Raw genomic sequence first — 15,598 nt, forward strand, 5'->3', positions numbered from 1 at the left:
AGCACCTCCGAGGATAGAAAAGAAGAAATCAAACATATCACAGCAGATCTCAAAAAATGCGGCTACCCCCAGAAGATCATAGACAAATACATCCGAGGTGAGCACGAACAAAGAGAACCATTCACACTAGTGGCCACCGCACACGTTCCTTACTATCCGGGCCTAACTGAACACATAGCTCGTGTATTGCGCGATTGCCAGATATGCTGTGTGCAACCTCCAGGGTGTAGGTTGCACACAGTTGTGTCACAGGTTAAGGACCCCATAACAAGGGAATCTACAAGTGGGGTCGTGTATGATATTAGATGCTCGGATTGTGGGGAATGTTATGTTGGTGAAACGAAACAGCGGTTCAAAGATCGTCTGGGGAGCATATGAACACATTAAAGACTGCGGATTATGGAAGATCTGCTGTGGCAGAACATTTTTGGGAGGAGCACCATCAAATCTCCCCAGACGAAGCTGTTATCTTCGACTGGGCGCATAGATTTTGGGAATGCAAATGGCTCGAAAGCTTGCAGATTTGTTCCTCTGAGAGCAATACCATTAATAGAGACAGGGGAAATCCACATTCATCCCCTCTTCGAGGCAGTGGTTCTTTGATGGGATGAGCAGTTCTGCCTGGCACGCTCCTGAGCCATTTCCGGTTCCAGTGCACATGGCGAGAGTGCTGCCCATGCTCCTGTGCTGAGAACCGTGAGTCTGCTGATATTTAAGGATGTGCCGTACGATAAGCCTCACTGTTGAAAAAGGAGGCGGATGCCTCTGAAAGCTATGGTATTTTAGTGTTTCACTTTTATTATCCTGTGTTTCATCTACATTGTTTTATTGTAAATAATTCTTTGCAGTTTAAATTCATATTATATTGTACAGTCAGTTTTTATTGGAATTTTATTTTATTTTATTTTATTTACAACATTATTTTAATAAACATTACACTATTTATAACATCGGTTGGTGTATTGTGTAATTATTATGAAGCTGAAACTTTACAGGAACTTTAATCCTTTTCTATATATTCTTCATGTATAGTAGCACATTTCTCCCATCTATGGATCAGTTGTTTAATGCCTTGATCATAGAAGTCCGCAATTTTTTGCTTGAAACCACTATTCCACTTCGTTGATGACTTCCTGAGATGAATCAAAGCGGCATCCATGCAATGGTTTCTTCATTTCTTGAAACAAGAAATCTGACGGTGCTAGGTCAGGAGAATAGGGTAAGTGCTGTAGTAGTTCGAAGCCAGACTGGGCAACAAAGTTGGTGGTGGCAATGATCATGTGAGCTGGTGCATTGTCTGACAGAAGACAGACACCTTTGGTTTATTCCACGTCTTTTCACCTTCAAAGCATCGCTTAGCTCTTTCAAAAGATTTCTGTAGTCTCCAGTAAGTGTGGAACCACGAGGTAGATAATCTGTCAGGATAACCTCTTTTCTATCCCAAAACATGGAGAACATCACCTTCTTTGCAGATGGAGCAGTCTTTGCCTTTTTGGGAGGTGGGGAGGAGACTGCTTGAGCAAGTGCATTGTCTGACAGAAGACGGACACCTCTAGATAATGTTCCATGCCTTTTCACCTTCAAAGCATTGCATAACTTTTTCAAAAGATTTCTGTAATATTCTCCAGTAAGTCTGGAACCACGAGGTAGGTAACTGTCAGGATAACCCCTTTTCTGTCCAAAAACACGGACAACATCACCTTCTTTGCAGATGGAGTGGTCTTTGTCTTTTTGAGAGGTGAGGAAGAGGTGTGCTTCCACTGCTTTGACATGTCTTCAGTCTCCGGATCATACCGGTACACCCAGCATTCATCACTTGTCACCAACCGATCAAAAAAGTTCTCAACATCCACATGTCACAAATCCAACAGTTGGCGAGAACATTGCATTCAACATTGCTTCTGCAAAGGCATCAGCAATCTTGGAACCCATTGTGCTGAGACCTTAGACGTATGCAGATGGTCATGTAAAATGCTGAGGGCAGACCCTTAACTAATTCCCACTGCATTTGCAATGAAATGAATCATCACACATCTGTCACTCAGCACCAGCTGCTCAACCTTTGTGACCATCTCACTGTTTGTGGATGTTATTAGTATTATTATTAGCCATATGGTGCAAGGAAGCCTGAGGCTTTTGCTGCACCAGCCAAAAAGAAAAAAATTCTGAATTACCCCAAGAGAGAGACGAAGAGAGAGAGAGAGAGAGAGAGAGAGAGAGAGAGAGAGATAGAGAGAGAGAGAGAGAGAGAGATAGAGAGAGAGAGAGAGAGAGAGAGAGAGAGAGAGAGTCAGAAGTAGAAGGGAATCACCAAGAAAGAGAAGAATGATGATATTCAGCTGAGGACACTGGGTGTGCCAAGCTCATGCTCACCAGATGTGAGCCCATGTTGATGGCCTTCCTTCTCTTGGCTCATCAAAGACACTTGTACGACCACAATGGAACTCCTGTTTCCACTTTTTTTACAGTGTCATAGGATGGAAAATTCTGCTCATACACAGCTTTCATTTCTTCCTCAATTTCCTGAGCTTTCTTGCCCTGCAAATGCAGGAATTTGATCACTGCTCAATACTCCACTTTGTCAACTATAGTGTACTTCCTCAGATTCCAGGCTCTACCTCTGGTGTACAATCACCTACGGGAATGAAATTTTACATGTTAGTTATTGAATATGTAGACAACTTATTAAAAATGGCATCTTCCTACTAATGTCTTTTCTAGATCAGGGTATGAACTTTTTGATATCCCCTCGTATGTCAGATCTAATGTTACAACCATTGCATTTTATTTATTATATATATATTTTTGTTCAAATAAATAAAATATGTTTATGAAGTGAAGTAAACTGGGGATGGGAACGAGTTTCCCATGGAGGGATTAATGAAAATTTATTTTTAGTTATCATAAAATCTAATTGGTAATACACAATCCAATTTTAACATAAAATTCAATTATTTTAGCCCAGTTATGACAAAATAAGTCCAGACAAAAAAATAACCTAAACCTTAAAATGAATGAATTTTACCTGTGCCTTTTAAATGGAGCACTCAACATACGTGGTTGATAACAAATATAGATTATTTACATCTCTTGTGGGATATATAATTATATATTGTGTAGTATATAAACATATAGTATCTGGATGTTAAAATGTAACTGTGAATAGATTATTTTTCATGTGTTACTGATGACATACCCAAAGTAGGAGGGGATAACATGTAACTTTGGTAATATTTTTTGATTTAGAATGTGCAAGAAACCCATTGAAATGTTTTACCACTACACCGTAAAGTCTTGTTTCATTCTCTTAGTTTTTGAACTTTCAGTTTTTTTGTCTTTAACCCATCAGGCAGCATATTGTAGAAACAGGTTTTTTTTTCTAAAATGTTCTGGTTTAGTAGTTGAATGAGAGGAGACTTCATTACACAAAATATAGTGCTCAAAGGAGCTTAAAAGAATAATCCAAAAACAGCAAATCAGAAAAATTTGACATATACAATGAGGTATGCATCATCTTTCAAATCATTTGTAGTCTTTTTCATGTAGATATTATAGATACGGAAATAAGTTAACTAATAATATAAGTTTTTTTTTTTTTTTTTGTGATGGGGATACCATATGTGTTGTTGTCACTCTTTCATGAACTTCTACAGAGGAAGTGGGGTAGTGACAAAGAAATTAGACAAAAAAAATATTTACATCTTGGCTGCCAAACTCATTAACCTAAAAAAATGTAACTTTTGTCTCCTTAAAAGTCCTATTTTTTGGGGAGAGTTGCTAATTGGCTCTTAGGGTTAGTGAAACTGTTTCATCTGGGCAAAGAGTTGATCCTTTGAGAATTGCAATTTGATCGGTTGTTCTGCTGGAGGGTTCTCCTGTTCAGTGTCATTAGGGTTGGCTGTGGATGTAGAGCAGCCAACTAGGTTTGACAATAAGACCATATTCTAACAATGCCAAACAGGAGACTCCTCCAACAGAACAGCCAACCATACAGTAACATTCAAGGGTCAGGTCAGAGTTTCGAACATATAGGCATTAATCAGCAACTCTCTCCAATTCCCTGGACTTTCCAAAAAGGCAGCAGTCACCTTATAGGTTTACAAGCTGAGTAACTGTGATGCATACTAGAGTGATTGTAACATATGGTAACCCACCCACCCCTAAATTTGGCTCATATGATAAACCTTGCTCTAACAGACTGTGAAAATAACAGACAGCATCCTCCAAACAGGCCTCTGCGGTTGGGTATATCCATACTGTTTTTTTGAGTCTTTTTCACCAACCTTGCGTAGAATTAAAAACACCAGGGAAACTAAACTTTTGATAACTGATTTATAATAAGTCAAAATACCCGCATCTACAACAAATTTAACTTTATAAAAACTCTACATATAAATTATTAAAAACTGCTACATTACAATCAATAAAATGCATAAAATATACTGATTAAAACGATAAAAACCGTAGCTTTCAAAGGCTCAGCCTTCTTCTTCAGCGGTAAACCTTGCTATGCAGTACAACTTTAAATATCAGCAGGCTAACGGTACTCCTCACGTGTTTCCATTCTCGTGTGCTTCGTTCTCTCGCGTTGTGGAACTGGAAGTGGCTCGAGTGGAAGCCACACGGAATCGTTCATCCCTTTTGAGGATAGTGGTCTCAAAGATGGGATGAATCCGCGTGCCTCTATCCCTATTTATGTTAATGGTAGAACAAATCCGCAAACTCTCGAGCCACTTACGGTCCCAGAACTTATGCGCTCGATCGGTGATGATAGCATCGTCCGGGGAGATCTGGTGTTGCTTCTCCCAAAAATGCTCGGCCACGGCGGACTTGCCATATTCCGCATTTCTTATTGCCTCCACTGAACCAGGTTTTTCATCCATTCAGACCTGTCAACATAACTACCTCAATATAATAGTATTTACTATCAATGTTAAAATATTTTCACAATAAAGCAGAGTGCCTTCTGAGTGTTTCAAACATCGGTAGGAAATCATTTGAATTTCCAGTAAGGGTACTAGAGTTCTTCAGGCTCTGAATAAGCTTTATTCAGAGTTTACGTTACCACTATACAGCACAGCAAAATTTCAAATTTTGAAATTTCAAAAAATTTCAAAATTTCAAAATGTAGTAAAATATAGTATTACAACATTTAATGCTTTCTATTTTGTAGTATGTCACTTTTTGATAACATTGTATGAAAATGTTACTTTTCCATAACATTATAAAAACTTTAACAACCACATGCATTTGTTTAGAGTTAAACAATCAGCCACATTAAGTGAACAGGCCTTATATCCAAAATAACATCACATGTCAAAGCAAGGTTTTATCTTGTTTCTGTTGTTAATGAATCTATTTCTTATTTTAACATTTATCATCTTTGGGCGGTAATATTGTTTGTGTGATACTGCTTCATGCGTATACTAATTTCTGATGAGATTTCTGTTTTGCACATGTATTTGGTTTATCTTTGTAAGCTTCATTGAGCACTTTATCTGGTGTAATAAAATTTTCTCTCATTTCATTCAGTGCAGTGTAAACTTATTTCCCAAATACAATTAAATTATGTTTTTGTGTGTTCATTTCTGATGTTGATTAAATATGTCAATAAATATAATATTACTGAGGTCCTTTACTTAATTTTATGTATTTGCAGAGTTAATCTTTATATTGAAAATAAGGACTTACACTATGGACCTATTCCATTTGAAGTTTATCCAGAAATGACTGTGGGAATGCTAAAATCAAAGGTATGATATATATTATCCAGGTTGGGGGGGGGCTAAGAATGTTGGTGAGCCACCAAAGCTAAATTGCAACTGGGCCACGAGTCTCCATTTTTGTGGATGAAACTGTATTATTAAATTAAATTGAAAAAAAGAAAATTAATAATTCATTAGTATTTGTGTTATACTCTATAATATGGAACAATGTTAATGGTTTTGTTTTGATAAAAACTAATGTAGCTGCTTGGGTACTTGGATTACTTCATTTTTAATTTCATTTGGCAGAGTATGGTGGCTCACTCCTTATAATGACACCATCCAAATAAAAATTTGGATGGTTTCAATTTTATCAGAAGGTACAGCTTGGCTGTATTGAAGAATCAGAATACCATGAGTAACAACATAACTTGAATAATGTATACTATTACATCATTCATCCTTTGACCCAACTAATGTAATCTTTCTTTCAAATATCCCAACATTTATATAAAAAACTCTGTTGAAATATAACCACTGCATCCTACAAAAAAAACCCCGCAGCCATTATCAATCCACTGCAGGATGGAAGCCTCCTCGACAATTCATGTTGAGGGAAATGGACCGTAATCTGCCAAGCTGGTCCAGTGCTGGTTGACAGATCGACGATATTTAGTAGTCAGGGGCTTGAACCCCAGTGTATTCAAAGAGCATGTGCTACTGCACTCCCACCCAGCTACGGAGGCAGCCTGTGCAGACTTTATTGAGAAATGAGTAATAAATTAGTACACTTTTATTAGAAAAGGCCTTAACTTTTGAATAAATATATTATATTTACCTGTTTTCACAATTACAAATACAGCCAAAGCTCTTTATAGTGGTCCTCTTTTTTAACATCCCAATGGCATGTGTGGTTGGTCCCGGCCAATTTCTCATTAACCTAATGTTTTTGCATTCAGTATAACAACATTGAAAATAAAAGGATTTCGCTATAATTTGTACCAATTAATCTGGATTTTTCCTTTTTTATTACGATATTTGTGTTTATAAATGACAGAATGCTTCAAATATACTGAAGTAATTGACAAGCTTGCTGCTTGACTGTGAGAAATCATTTGCTAAGGTTTCCCACACTCTTTTCTCGCAGTGAGGTAATAAAATGAACATCGGCTAGGAGTTAATTTCATTAGTTAGAGTATATTTTTATTGGTATGGCTCCACGAAAGTGGATAGCTTTGCCAATCACAGATAAAATTAGGATTTTGCATCTGTAGATAATGGTGTGCATTCTAAGACTGATATCACCAAACAGTTTGCCATTCCTAAGAGTACTCTGTTCACTATTCTGAAAGATCGGAAAAAGATTGAAAGTTTAGAGAAATCTGCTGCACCAAGTAGGATTCAAGCAAGAAAGGCGAAGGATCTGGATCTTGAAGAGGTTCCCGATTCGGGCCTCAAAACAGAAAAACCAAGTGCAAACTACTCTGGTTAAAAAGGACATTGTTTTATTAGGATACTCCATTGTCAGGGAAACAGAGAATATTTTTTGTAATAAGGATAGGTGGAGTAGAACCAGGGTATGTCTGCCGGGAGCAACTATTAATGATGTCACCAACAGATTGTCAGATTTTAAGGGGGGGGGGGGGTAAAGAGAATATTATTATTCATGTGGGGACAAATGACATTAAACGTACACAATCTGACGATTTGTTGGAAAAATACAGGACCATGCTGAGAAAATGCCGCGAGCTAGGCCACAATGTCTGTGGGTCTGCAATTCTGCCCAGACAAGATAGGAGGGATTATATGTTAAAAGCCTTGCAGATTAACTCAAGACTTGAAGGACTCTGCAAGGCTGTAGGGGGGAAATTTCTATCAGCATGGTCCACACTTGTAGGTAGAAGGAATTTGTTCTGTAGAGACGGGATACACTTGTTGTTGTTATGTTGTTATTTGGTTTTTAGGAGCATTAGCAACTAAGGCCATATTGCTCCTGGAATATGCGGTGGTCATTCCCTGACCTTTCCGCATCCTCCGTATTTGGTGGCGACGGGCTCAAACCCCGGTCTAATCAAGAAGCGTGTGCTACGCACTGCTGCTCCTTCCCACCTGGCTATAGAGGCGCCTGGGATACACTTAAACAAAGGTGGTGCAAAAGTTTTTGCCAGTATTATTGAGGATACCTTAAAAGTTCAGGGAAACTGCTAGTTAGGGGGGGATGTGGGTAATACTGACACGCATTTATCTGATAATATTGGTCAAAGTAACTCTTGCACATACCTCAAGAGTACTTATCTGTTACCCCAACTGGACATATTATCTAGATGTTCTGGGCGCAGAAATGTTTCAAGTGAGCAGGTAGCTAATGACAGGGAAGAGAGCTTAAAAAACTTCAAGGGTTGTGTTAGGGTTGTTAAATATACAAGAACAATAAGTCTTAATTGTTTATATAGTAATGTTAGAAGGACATAATAGGGCTTATGGAGATGTGGTGCCACCCACAAATTGGGGATGATGAGTTTCAGTATGGCTTGTATAATGTATTTAGGAAGGATAGGGGAGATAGAAGGGGTGGTGGGGTAATGCTTCTTATCAGAAGCAGCCTGAGTGTGACGATAGCTTTCCCGGATTCAGATGTTTCACATGCTAATATAGAATCTGTATGGTGTGAGATAGTTGGAAACAAAGGTATAATGCGAGTAGGAGTAATCTACAGACCAGGTGATTGAAGATTATGAAGAAAGCCTCTACATTCAAATGGAATGGGCAAGTAAGCATCAATGTCTTATTATGGGTGATTTCAATTTGCCTCTAATTGATTGGAGTAAATGGGAAGGAAACTCAACATGGGGAACAAAATTTTTAAATCAACTAGATGACTGTTATTTGTATCAACATGTCAGGGAAAGTACTAGAGAAAAGAATATCCTAGACCTCATCATCACCCATGAATCAGATGACATAACAGGGCTGACAGTAGAGGAACCAGTAGCAGGAAGTGATCACGGAGTTCTACGGTGGATGATGATGAGAGAGGTAGCAGTAGTAAAAAGCAAAGGAATGGGTTTTAATTTCAGAAAAGGAAATTACGATGCCTTAAGGTGCTACATGGCCTCTATTAACTGGGTATATATCGTACAGGGAATGAATACAATTGAACTGTGGTATGCTTTTAAAACATTAATCACAGATGCCTTGAATGTGTATTTACCATTAAAAAAATACTCCACGAGGAGGGTTCTAAGTTGGATGAATAGTGAAGTTGCCACATTACTTGAGCAGAAAAAGGTGGCATGGAAAGGTTACAGAGCAATAAAAAGTACTGAAGCCTATAACAGCTACAAAATGATCTATAATAGAGCCACAGAAAAGGTTTGACAGGCAAAGGCAGTTTATGAGAAATCACTAGCAAACAGAGCAAAGAGGGGGGATACGGAATCCTTCACATATATAAATGCCAACAAGAGCAGAACAAACCAGATCGCACGTTTACGTAAAGGAAAGGGGATAGTTTTAAATACACTAGCGTCCATTGCAGATGAATTCAACAGTTATGTTGCATCGATATTTACAAATGAAAAACCTTTTGTGGCATTGGGAAATTGTGGGAGTGAAGTTGAAAAATATGTAATTAATGATATTGAAATTTCGCAAGATTATTTAATGAAAAAAACTTTCGAGCCTACAGGCCAATAAGGCTCCTGGAGTTGATGGAATATACCCTGTAATCTTAAGGGAGGCGGCAAGTAAGTGCATTGAACTATTGAGGCTAATTATGCGAGAATCACTAGACTCTGGGGAGATTCCCTTGGATTGGAAAAGTGCCACTGTATCTCCCATACATAAGGGTGGGTCTAAGAGTGAAGTGGGAAATTATCGACCTGTCAGTCTGGCTTCAGTGGTAGGGAAAATCATGGAGGCAATGATCAAGGGTGGAATTCAGAATCATTTGGATCGAATTGAAATTCTCAAGGATACTCAGCATGGTTTTGTAAAGGGAAAATCATGTTTAACAAATCTGGTTTGCTATTTTGAAAGGGTCACTCACGAGCTGGATTTAGGGAATAATTTTGACATTGTTTATTTAGATTTCAGCAAAGCTTTTGACTTAGTCCCACATGAGTGGTTGCTTTATAAGCTGGAACAGGTTGGAATCACTGGGAAATTCCTTAGATGGATAGCAAGATGGCTTCAGGGCAGGAGGCAGAAGGTTGATAAATGGCTATTCCTCAGGTTGGGTTGATGTAAGACGTGGGGTTCCCCAAGAATCAGTATTAGGACCACAGTTGTTTTTAATTTTCATAAACGACATTGATGAAGGGATAGAGGGCGTGATGTCTAAATTTGCAGATGATGTTAAAATTGGTAGAGTAGTTAATGATCATTGTCAAGCTGAGCTTCTTCAGAGAGACCAAGATAGGAATGGTCAGAAAAATGGCAGCTATGCTTTAATCCAACAAAGTGTAAGGTATTACACCTGGGAAACAGTAATCCCAAAATAATTTATTCACTTGGTGGGGTTCAACTAAACCCAGTACTGGAGGAAAGGAACTTGGGTGTTGTATACGGTCAGACATGAAATTCTCTGAGCATTTTAAACAGGTTGTAAGGAAGGGCCATGATGTCCTATTGATGATCTATTGAACTTTTGCAAGTAGAGACAGGGATGTGATATCCCATTATATAAGGCTTTTGTTAGACTACACTTGGAATACGGTGTTCAAGTATGGAGACTGCACCTAAAGAAAGACATCAAGCTTCTGAAAGGGTGCAAAGACTGGTAACTCGCCTGGTGAGATCGGCAAAAGGGTGTCCTTATGAAGAAAAACTTTGAATATGTGGGTTGCAGAGTGTGGAACTAGACACCTTAGAGGAGATTTGATTTGAGGTGTTTAAGGCTCTGAGAGGCATCAGTAAAATGAATGAGGACGAAATTTTCAAGATTATAAATGATGCTAGAACTAGGGGACATAAATTCAAGTTATGGGGGAAAATGTTTAGATTGGACTGCAGGAAGTTTTATTTTAGCCAGCGAGTTATAAATTACTGGAATAAGTTGCCTTCATGGGTGGTAGAGGCTGAAAGTTTGGGGAAATTCAAAGGTCATCTGGATAGTACCTTAGGGTCAGGGAAGCGCATAGGATGATAGGTTTAATTTCCTTTTATTTTATTAATTATTATTATTTATTTATTTTTATTTATTTTTTTATCATTGTTTTATTTGGGTTTTTTTTATTATTTTTTTTATTTTGGCTGGTGCAGCATAAGCCATAGGCTTTCTTGCACCATGCGGCCATTACTAATACTAAGGTACTTTTGAAATGGCTAGTAATAGTATTCGCCATATAGTGCAAGGAAGCCATGGGCTTTTGCTGCACTGGAACACCCCCTTCCCTATTAAGTCCAAGACCTGCCTAGACATGATTGTTTTTGGTCAAACCAACATTGGATTGTCTCTGCTGGGCCTCACTGTTCTCCTGGACGGTGCATACCTGACCCAGCGGTCTGGTCTGCTCCCACCCCTGCACACAGGCCACATTGGCGACCTGAGCCAGCTCTCTTGTCTGGCTCACTGTTTCACCTCTTCCTGGGAAGAGGTGAAAGGGAGGAGAGGGGACAGCAAACTGTCCCCTCCCTGCCACCCCATTTCTTCCCTCTGGTGGGGCATGGGCATGCCCCACTGTAAACTGGAGTTGCCTTCCCTTTCGGCCCCATATTTCTATCCATCTCCCCCCCACTCTTCAGCCTTCTCCCCACTCTATCTGACAGCAACGTGAACACGCCCCACACAATCTAAAGTCACCAATCTAAATTAATTTTGCTGAACATTTTGCATTTTGGACTTCTTCTAGCGCTTCGTGCGACATGTATGCAATCATTTTTTTTTTTTTTTTTTTTTTTTTTTTAGGTCCTTCCTAGCCACTGAAATCTCAGGAAATTAGGTGGCAGGACCTGCCAGAGTGAACTATATACTAGTGGGTACCTGGTGTGCCTCCACAGGGTGAAAGTGGGGCAACGTCGGCCCTCAGTAGTTGTCTGGCGGCTAAACAACCAGAAGAACAGTACAAGGCATCACACATATACAAAGTCCACACACTTTTAAATCTCTGGCTTTTCCAGTCAACTGGTAAACCCACAATGTAAACTACGCGAAGATGGCAGAAACCTCTGGTGCTGTTTGACCCTAAACACGTTTTATACACACACACACACACACACACCAAACGTAATTATATACTTCCCTCCTCACACAGGTAAGTATCCAGTTCACTACTGAATTTATTCAAACTGTCAGCCTCAACTACATGTGAGGGTAACTTGTTCCAGCTGTCAATGACTTGCTAGATAAAAGAAAACTTCCTACAATCTAATCTAAACCTCAAGCCTTGTAATTTGAATTTATGACTTCTAGTTGTGGAATTCTTTATAACAGTGTGAATTCCACCTTATTCATTTTACTACTCTCTCTCTCAGAGCCTTACAAACCTCAGTTAGGTCACATCTATGGTGCCTGGTTGCCAAGCCCACATAATCAAAGTCTTTCCTCATATAGTTGTGTTTCTGTCGATCTTAAATTCGAGTTTCCCGTCTTTGGATCCTTTGAACAAGCTCAATATCTTTTTTCAGATGAAGTCTCCATACTTGAACATAGTATTCGAAATGTAGCCTTACAGTTGTCTTATATAATAGGATTATAACCTCTCTATCTTTATGGGATAACATTCAATAAATCATTGATAGGACACCATGGGCTTTCTTGGCTGCCTGTTTACACCGCTAAAAAAATTTCATATCTGCCCATATCATAACTCCCAGATCCCTTTCCTCCTCCTCCACTGTTTTTAATTCAACCTCACCAAGTGTATAATTTATTTGTGGGTTTGCTACTCCCCAAGTGTAAGGCCTTGCATTTAGCAGCATTAAAACATAGCTGCCACTTTCTGACCATCTTTGAAGTCTGTTCAAGTCATCCTGAAAACGTGCTGCTTGGCACCAATCATAACAACTCGGTCAATCTTTACGTCATCTGCAAATTTTGACTTCAAGGCTTCTATCCCTTCCTTGATGCCATTTATGAGTTAGCGTAACTAAGAGTAGAAACAGGTGCATGTATACTTTGGATCCTTTGAAGAAGCTCAATATCTTTTTTCAGATGAATGTACACCAATGCTAGAAGTATAGTTAATAAATTTGATGAGCTTGAAGTGCTAGTTAAGACAACAAAGGCAGATATTGTTGGGCTATTAGAGACGTGGTGTCACACAGATATAAGCAGTGCAAAATTTGAATTTGGGGAGTACAATGAAAGGATAGACAGGACAGGAAGGGAGGAGAGGTTATGCTGTTAGTTAAGAAACACATAAAATCTAAGGAAGTGCATCCAATTGACGTTGGTGAACAATGCAATGTTGAGTCAGTTTGGTGTGACATAAGCACTGGGAAAGGAAAAATAAGAGTAGGTGTGTGTTTTGGCTTAATGAGTATAATGAGCAATTGTGCAGAGAAACAGAGTGGGCCAGTAAATCAGAATGTCTTATAACGTGGGATTTTAACTTTCCAGATATTGACTGGAACTTGTGGTTGGTCACTCTCACACTAGCAAGACTTTTTTGGATTTATTGGATGACTGATTTCTACAGCAGCATGTTTGAGAGGCAACCACAGGGAGTAATACTCTTGATCTGATTATCAGCAGTGATTATTCATGCATTACGAATTTGCAGATAAAGGGACCACTGGGTAACAGTGATCACAATGTACTGATATGGGAATTACTTAAAGATGTAACTACCGTCAAGGCTAAAGGGAAGGGCTTTTACTCTCATAAAGGTGACTACAGGGGTCTCAGACAGTTTTTAAATTCTGTACAGTGGGATCAACTGTTGATGTTACCAATGTTGAATTCTAAATAGGAAGCCTTCAGGGACTTAATCTTGGAGGCTACTAGGCTTTTCATTCCAACTAAGAAATACTGTTCAAGGTTCAGGCCTAAATGGATGTCAGATGACTTAATGAGGCTCGTGGCAGAGAAGAAAAATGGATGCATATAAATTATCAGGTGACACAGACGCCTATGGCAGATATAAGCTTGTCTGTATTCAAGTCACAAAGGAGGTTAGGCAGGTGAAGGCAGATTATGAGAAATATTTGGCAAAGGATGCAAAGAAAAACAGCAAAGAGTTCTTTATTTATGTAAACTCTAGAAGGAAAGGAAGAATCAAATTGGACCACTTAACATAGATGGGTTGACTATTGATGATCATGCTCAGGTAGCTGATAAACTGAATGAGTATTTTGCATCTACATTCACACATGAGGAGTTATTCAATGAGGGGAATGCCAGACGTTTATCAAACTCTGATAGGGAGCTAAGTGATTTTGTAATAATTCAGTGCAAAGTGGAGAAGAAATTGTTGAATTTAAACATAAGGAAGGCACCTGGGGTGGAATCCAGTTATATTAAAGGAGGCAGTAAAGGAAGTAAGCAAACCCTTAGCCATAATTATGAGAGCTTCTTTGGATTCAAGGGAGGTCCCCATGGACTGACTGGAGATGTGCAAATGTATCACCAATTCACAAAGGGGGTTCAAAAGGCAACACAAGGAACTATAGACCTGTTGGTTTAACTTGTGTTCCATGGAAAATAATGGAGTCACTGGTTAAAAAAAAATTGCAGGCTCATCTAGACAAGACTGCAGTAATAGTTAGACAGCATGGGTTTGTTAAAGGGAGGTCTTGTCTAACCAATTTGATTGGATACTATGATGTGGTCACAAAGGAACTGAATGTCAAAAATAATTTTGTTATTATATACTTTGATTTCAGGAAAACTTTTGATACTATTGCACATGGAAGATTGCTGTACAAATTGGAGAGGTATGGCATCAAGGGTAAGTTGCTACAATGGATAAAGGGATGGTTGAGTGGGAGATGACAGAGAGTGATAATCAATGGACACTGTTCTTCGTGGACAAATGTTATTAGTGGAGTTCCCCAGGGTTTGGTACTGGGCCCATTATTGTTTTGTGTATTCATCAATGATATTGATGAAGGTATATATCAGGATTAATGTCCAAGTTTGCAGATGATACAAATGTTGGCATGGTTGTTAATGACAGTAAAGACAGTATGCTACTCCAACTGGATCTAGATAAGTTGGGCAAATGGGCTGAGAAGTGGCAACTGAAGTTTAACATTGACAAATGCAAAGTACTGCATATGGGTAGCAATAACACGAGAGAAACATACCTACTGTGTGGTACTACACTCAGGGAAGTGGAAAGTGAAAAAGACTTAGGGGTAATTGTGCAGTGAAATATGAAGTTCGCTGAGCTGGATGGGCAATTGGAACAAATGGAGGGGTGAAATGGGAGTGGTCTTTTCTTTTTCTTTTTTTGGCTGATGCTGCATATGCTTGCTTTCTTGAATCATATGCCTCTACTAATGGTAATTAGTCCAAGAACTAATCCTAAGTGACCCCGCTCCTGACATTACATCAATCTGAAGAATATCCATTAATCACAATCCTCTGCCTTCTGCCCTATAGCCATTCAACAATTCATCTTAGAAACTTACCAGTAAGCCCAATCTTTTCAAGCTTATACAGTAACCTGACATGAGGGACCAAGCCAAATGCTTTGCTAAAATCCAAATAAACTATGTTGAAATTATTCCCTAAATCATGTTCATGAGTAACTGTATCAAAATAGCCTATTAAGTTAGCTAAGCATGATTAACTTTGTTACCCTTAACAAAGCCATGTTGTGTGTCTTCCGAATGCCATATCTGTCTAAATGTCCTTGGATTGCACACTTAATCACTGCCTCTAAGATTTTTCCTACCACTGAAGTCAGGCTAACTGATCTGTAGTTTCCAACTTCACTCTTAGGACT

At 38.9% G+C, this 15,598-nt stretch overlaps 1 protein-coding gene across 3 annotated transcripts in view; it reads left to right on the forward strand.

The window, feature by feature from the left end:
* Positions 1-15,598, forward strand: part of LOC150079043 (ranBP-type and C3HC4-type zinc finger-containing protein 1-like) — a 328,766-nt gene that overhangs the window by 70,186 nt on the left and 242,982 nt on the right. For all 3 annotated transcript variants that reach the window (XM_090382645.1, XM_090382646.1, XM_090382647.1), the window contains one exon: positions 5,660-5,753. In XM_090382645.1, the coding sequence (XP_090238771.1) occupies positions 5,660-5,753 (94 nt within the window). The remainder of the gene's footprint in view (positions 1-5,659; positions 5,754-15,598) is intronic.

The sequence above is a fragment of the Mastigoproctus giganteus genome, chromosome 10 (genome assembly GCF_048544385.1).
Source record: "Mastigoproctus giganteus isolate SK-2022 chromosome 10, ASM4854438v1, whole genome shotgun sequence".
NCBI classification, from domain to species: domain Eukaryota; kingdom Metazoa; phylum Arthropoda; class Arachnida; order Uropygi; family Thelyphonidae; genus Mastigoproctus; species Mastigoproctus giganteus.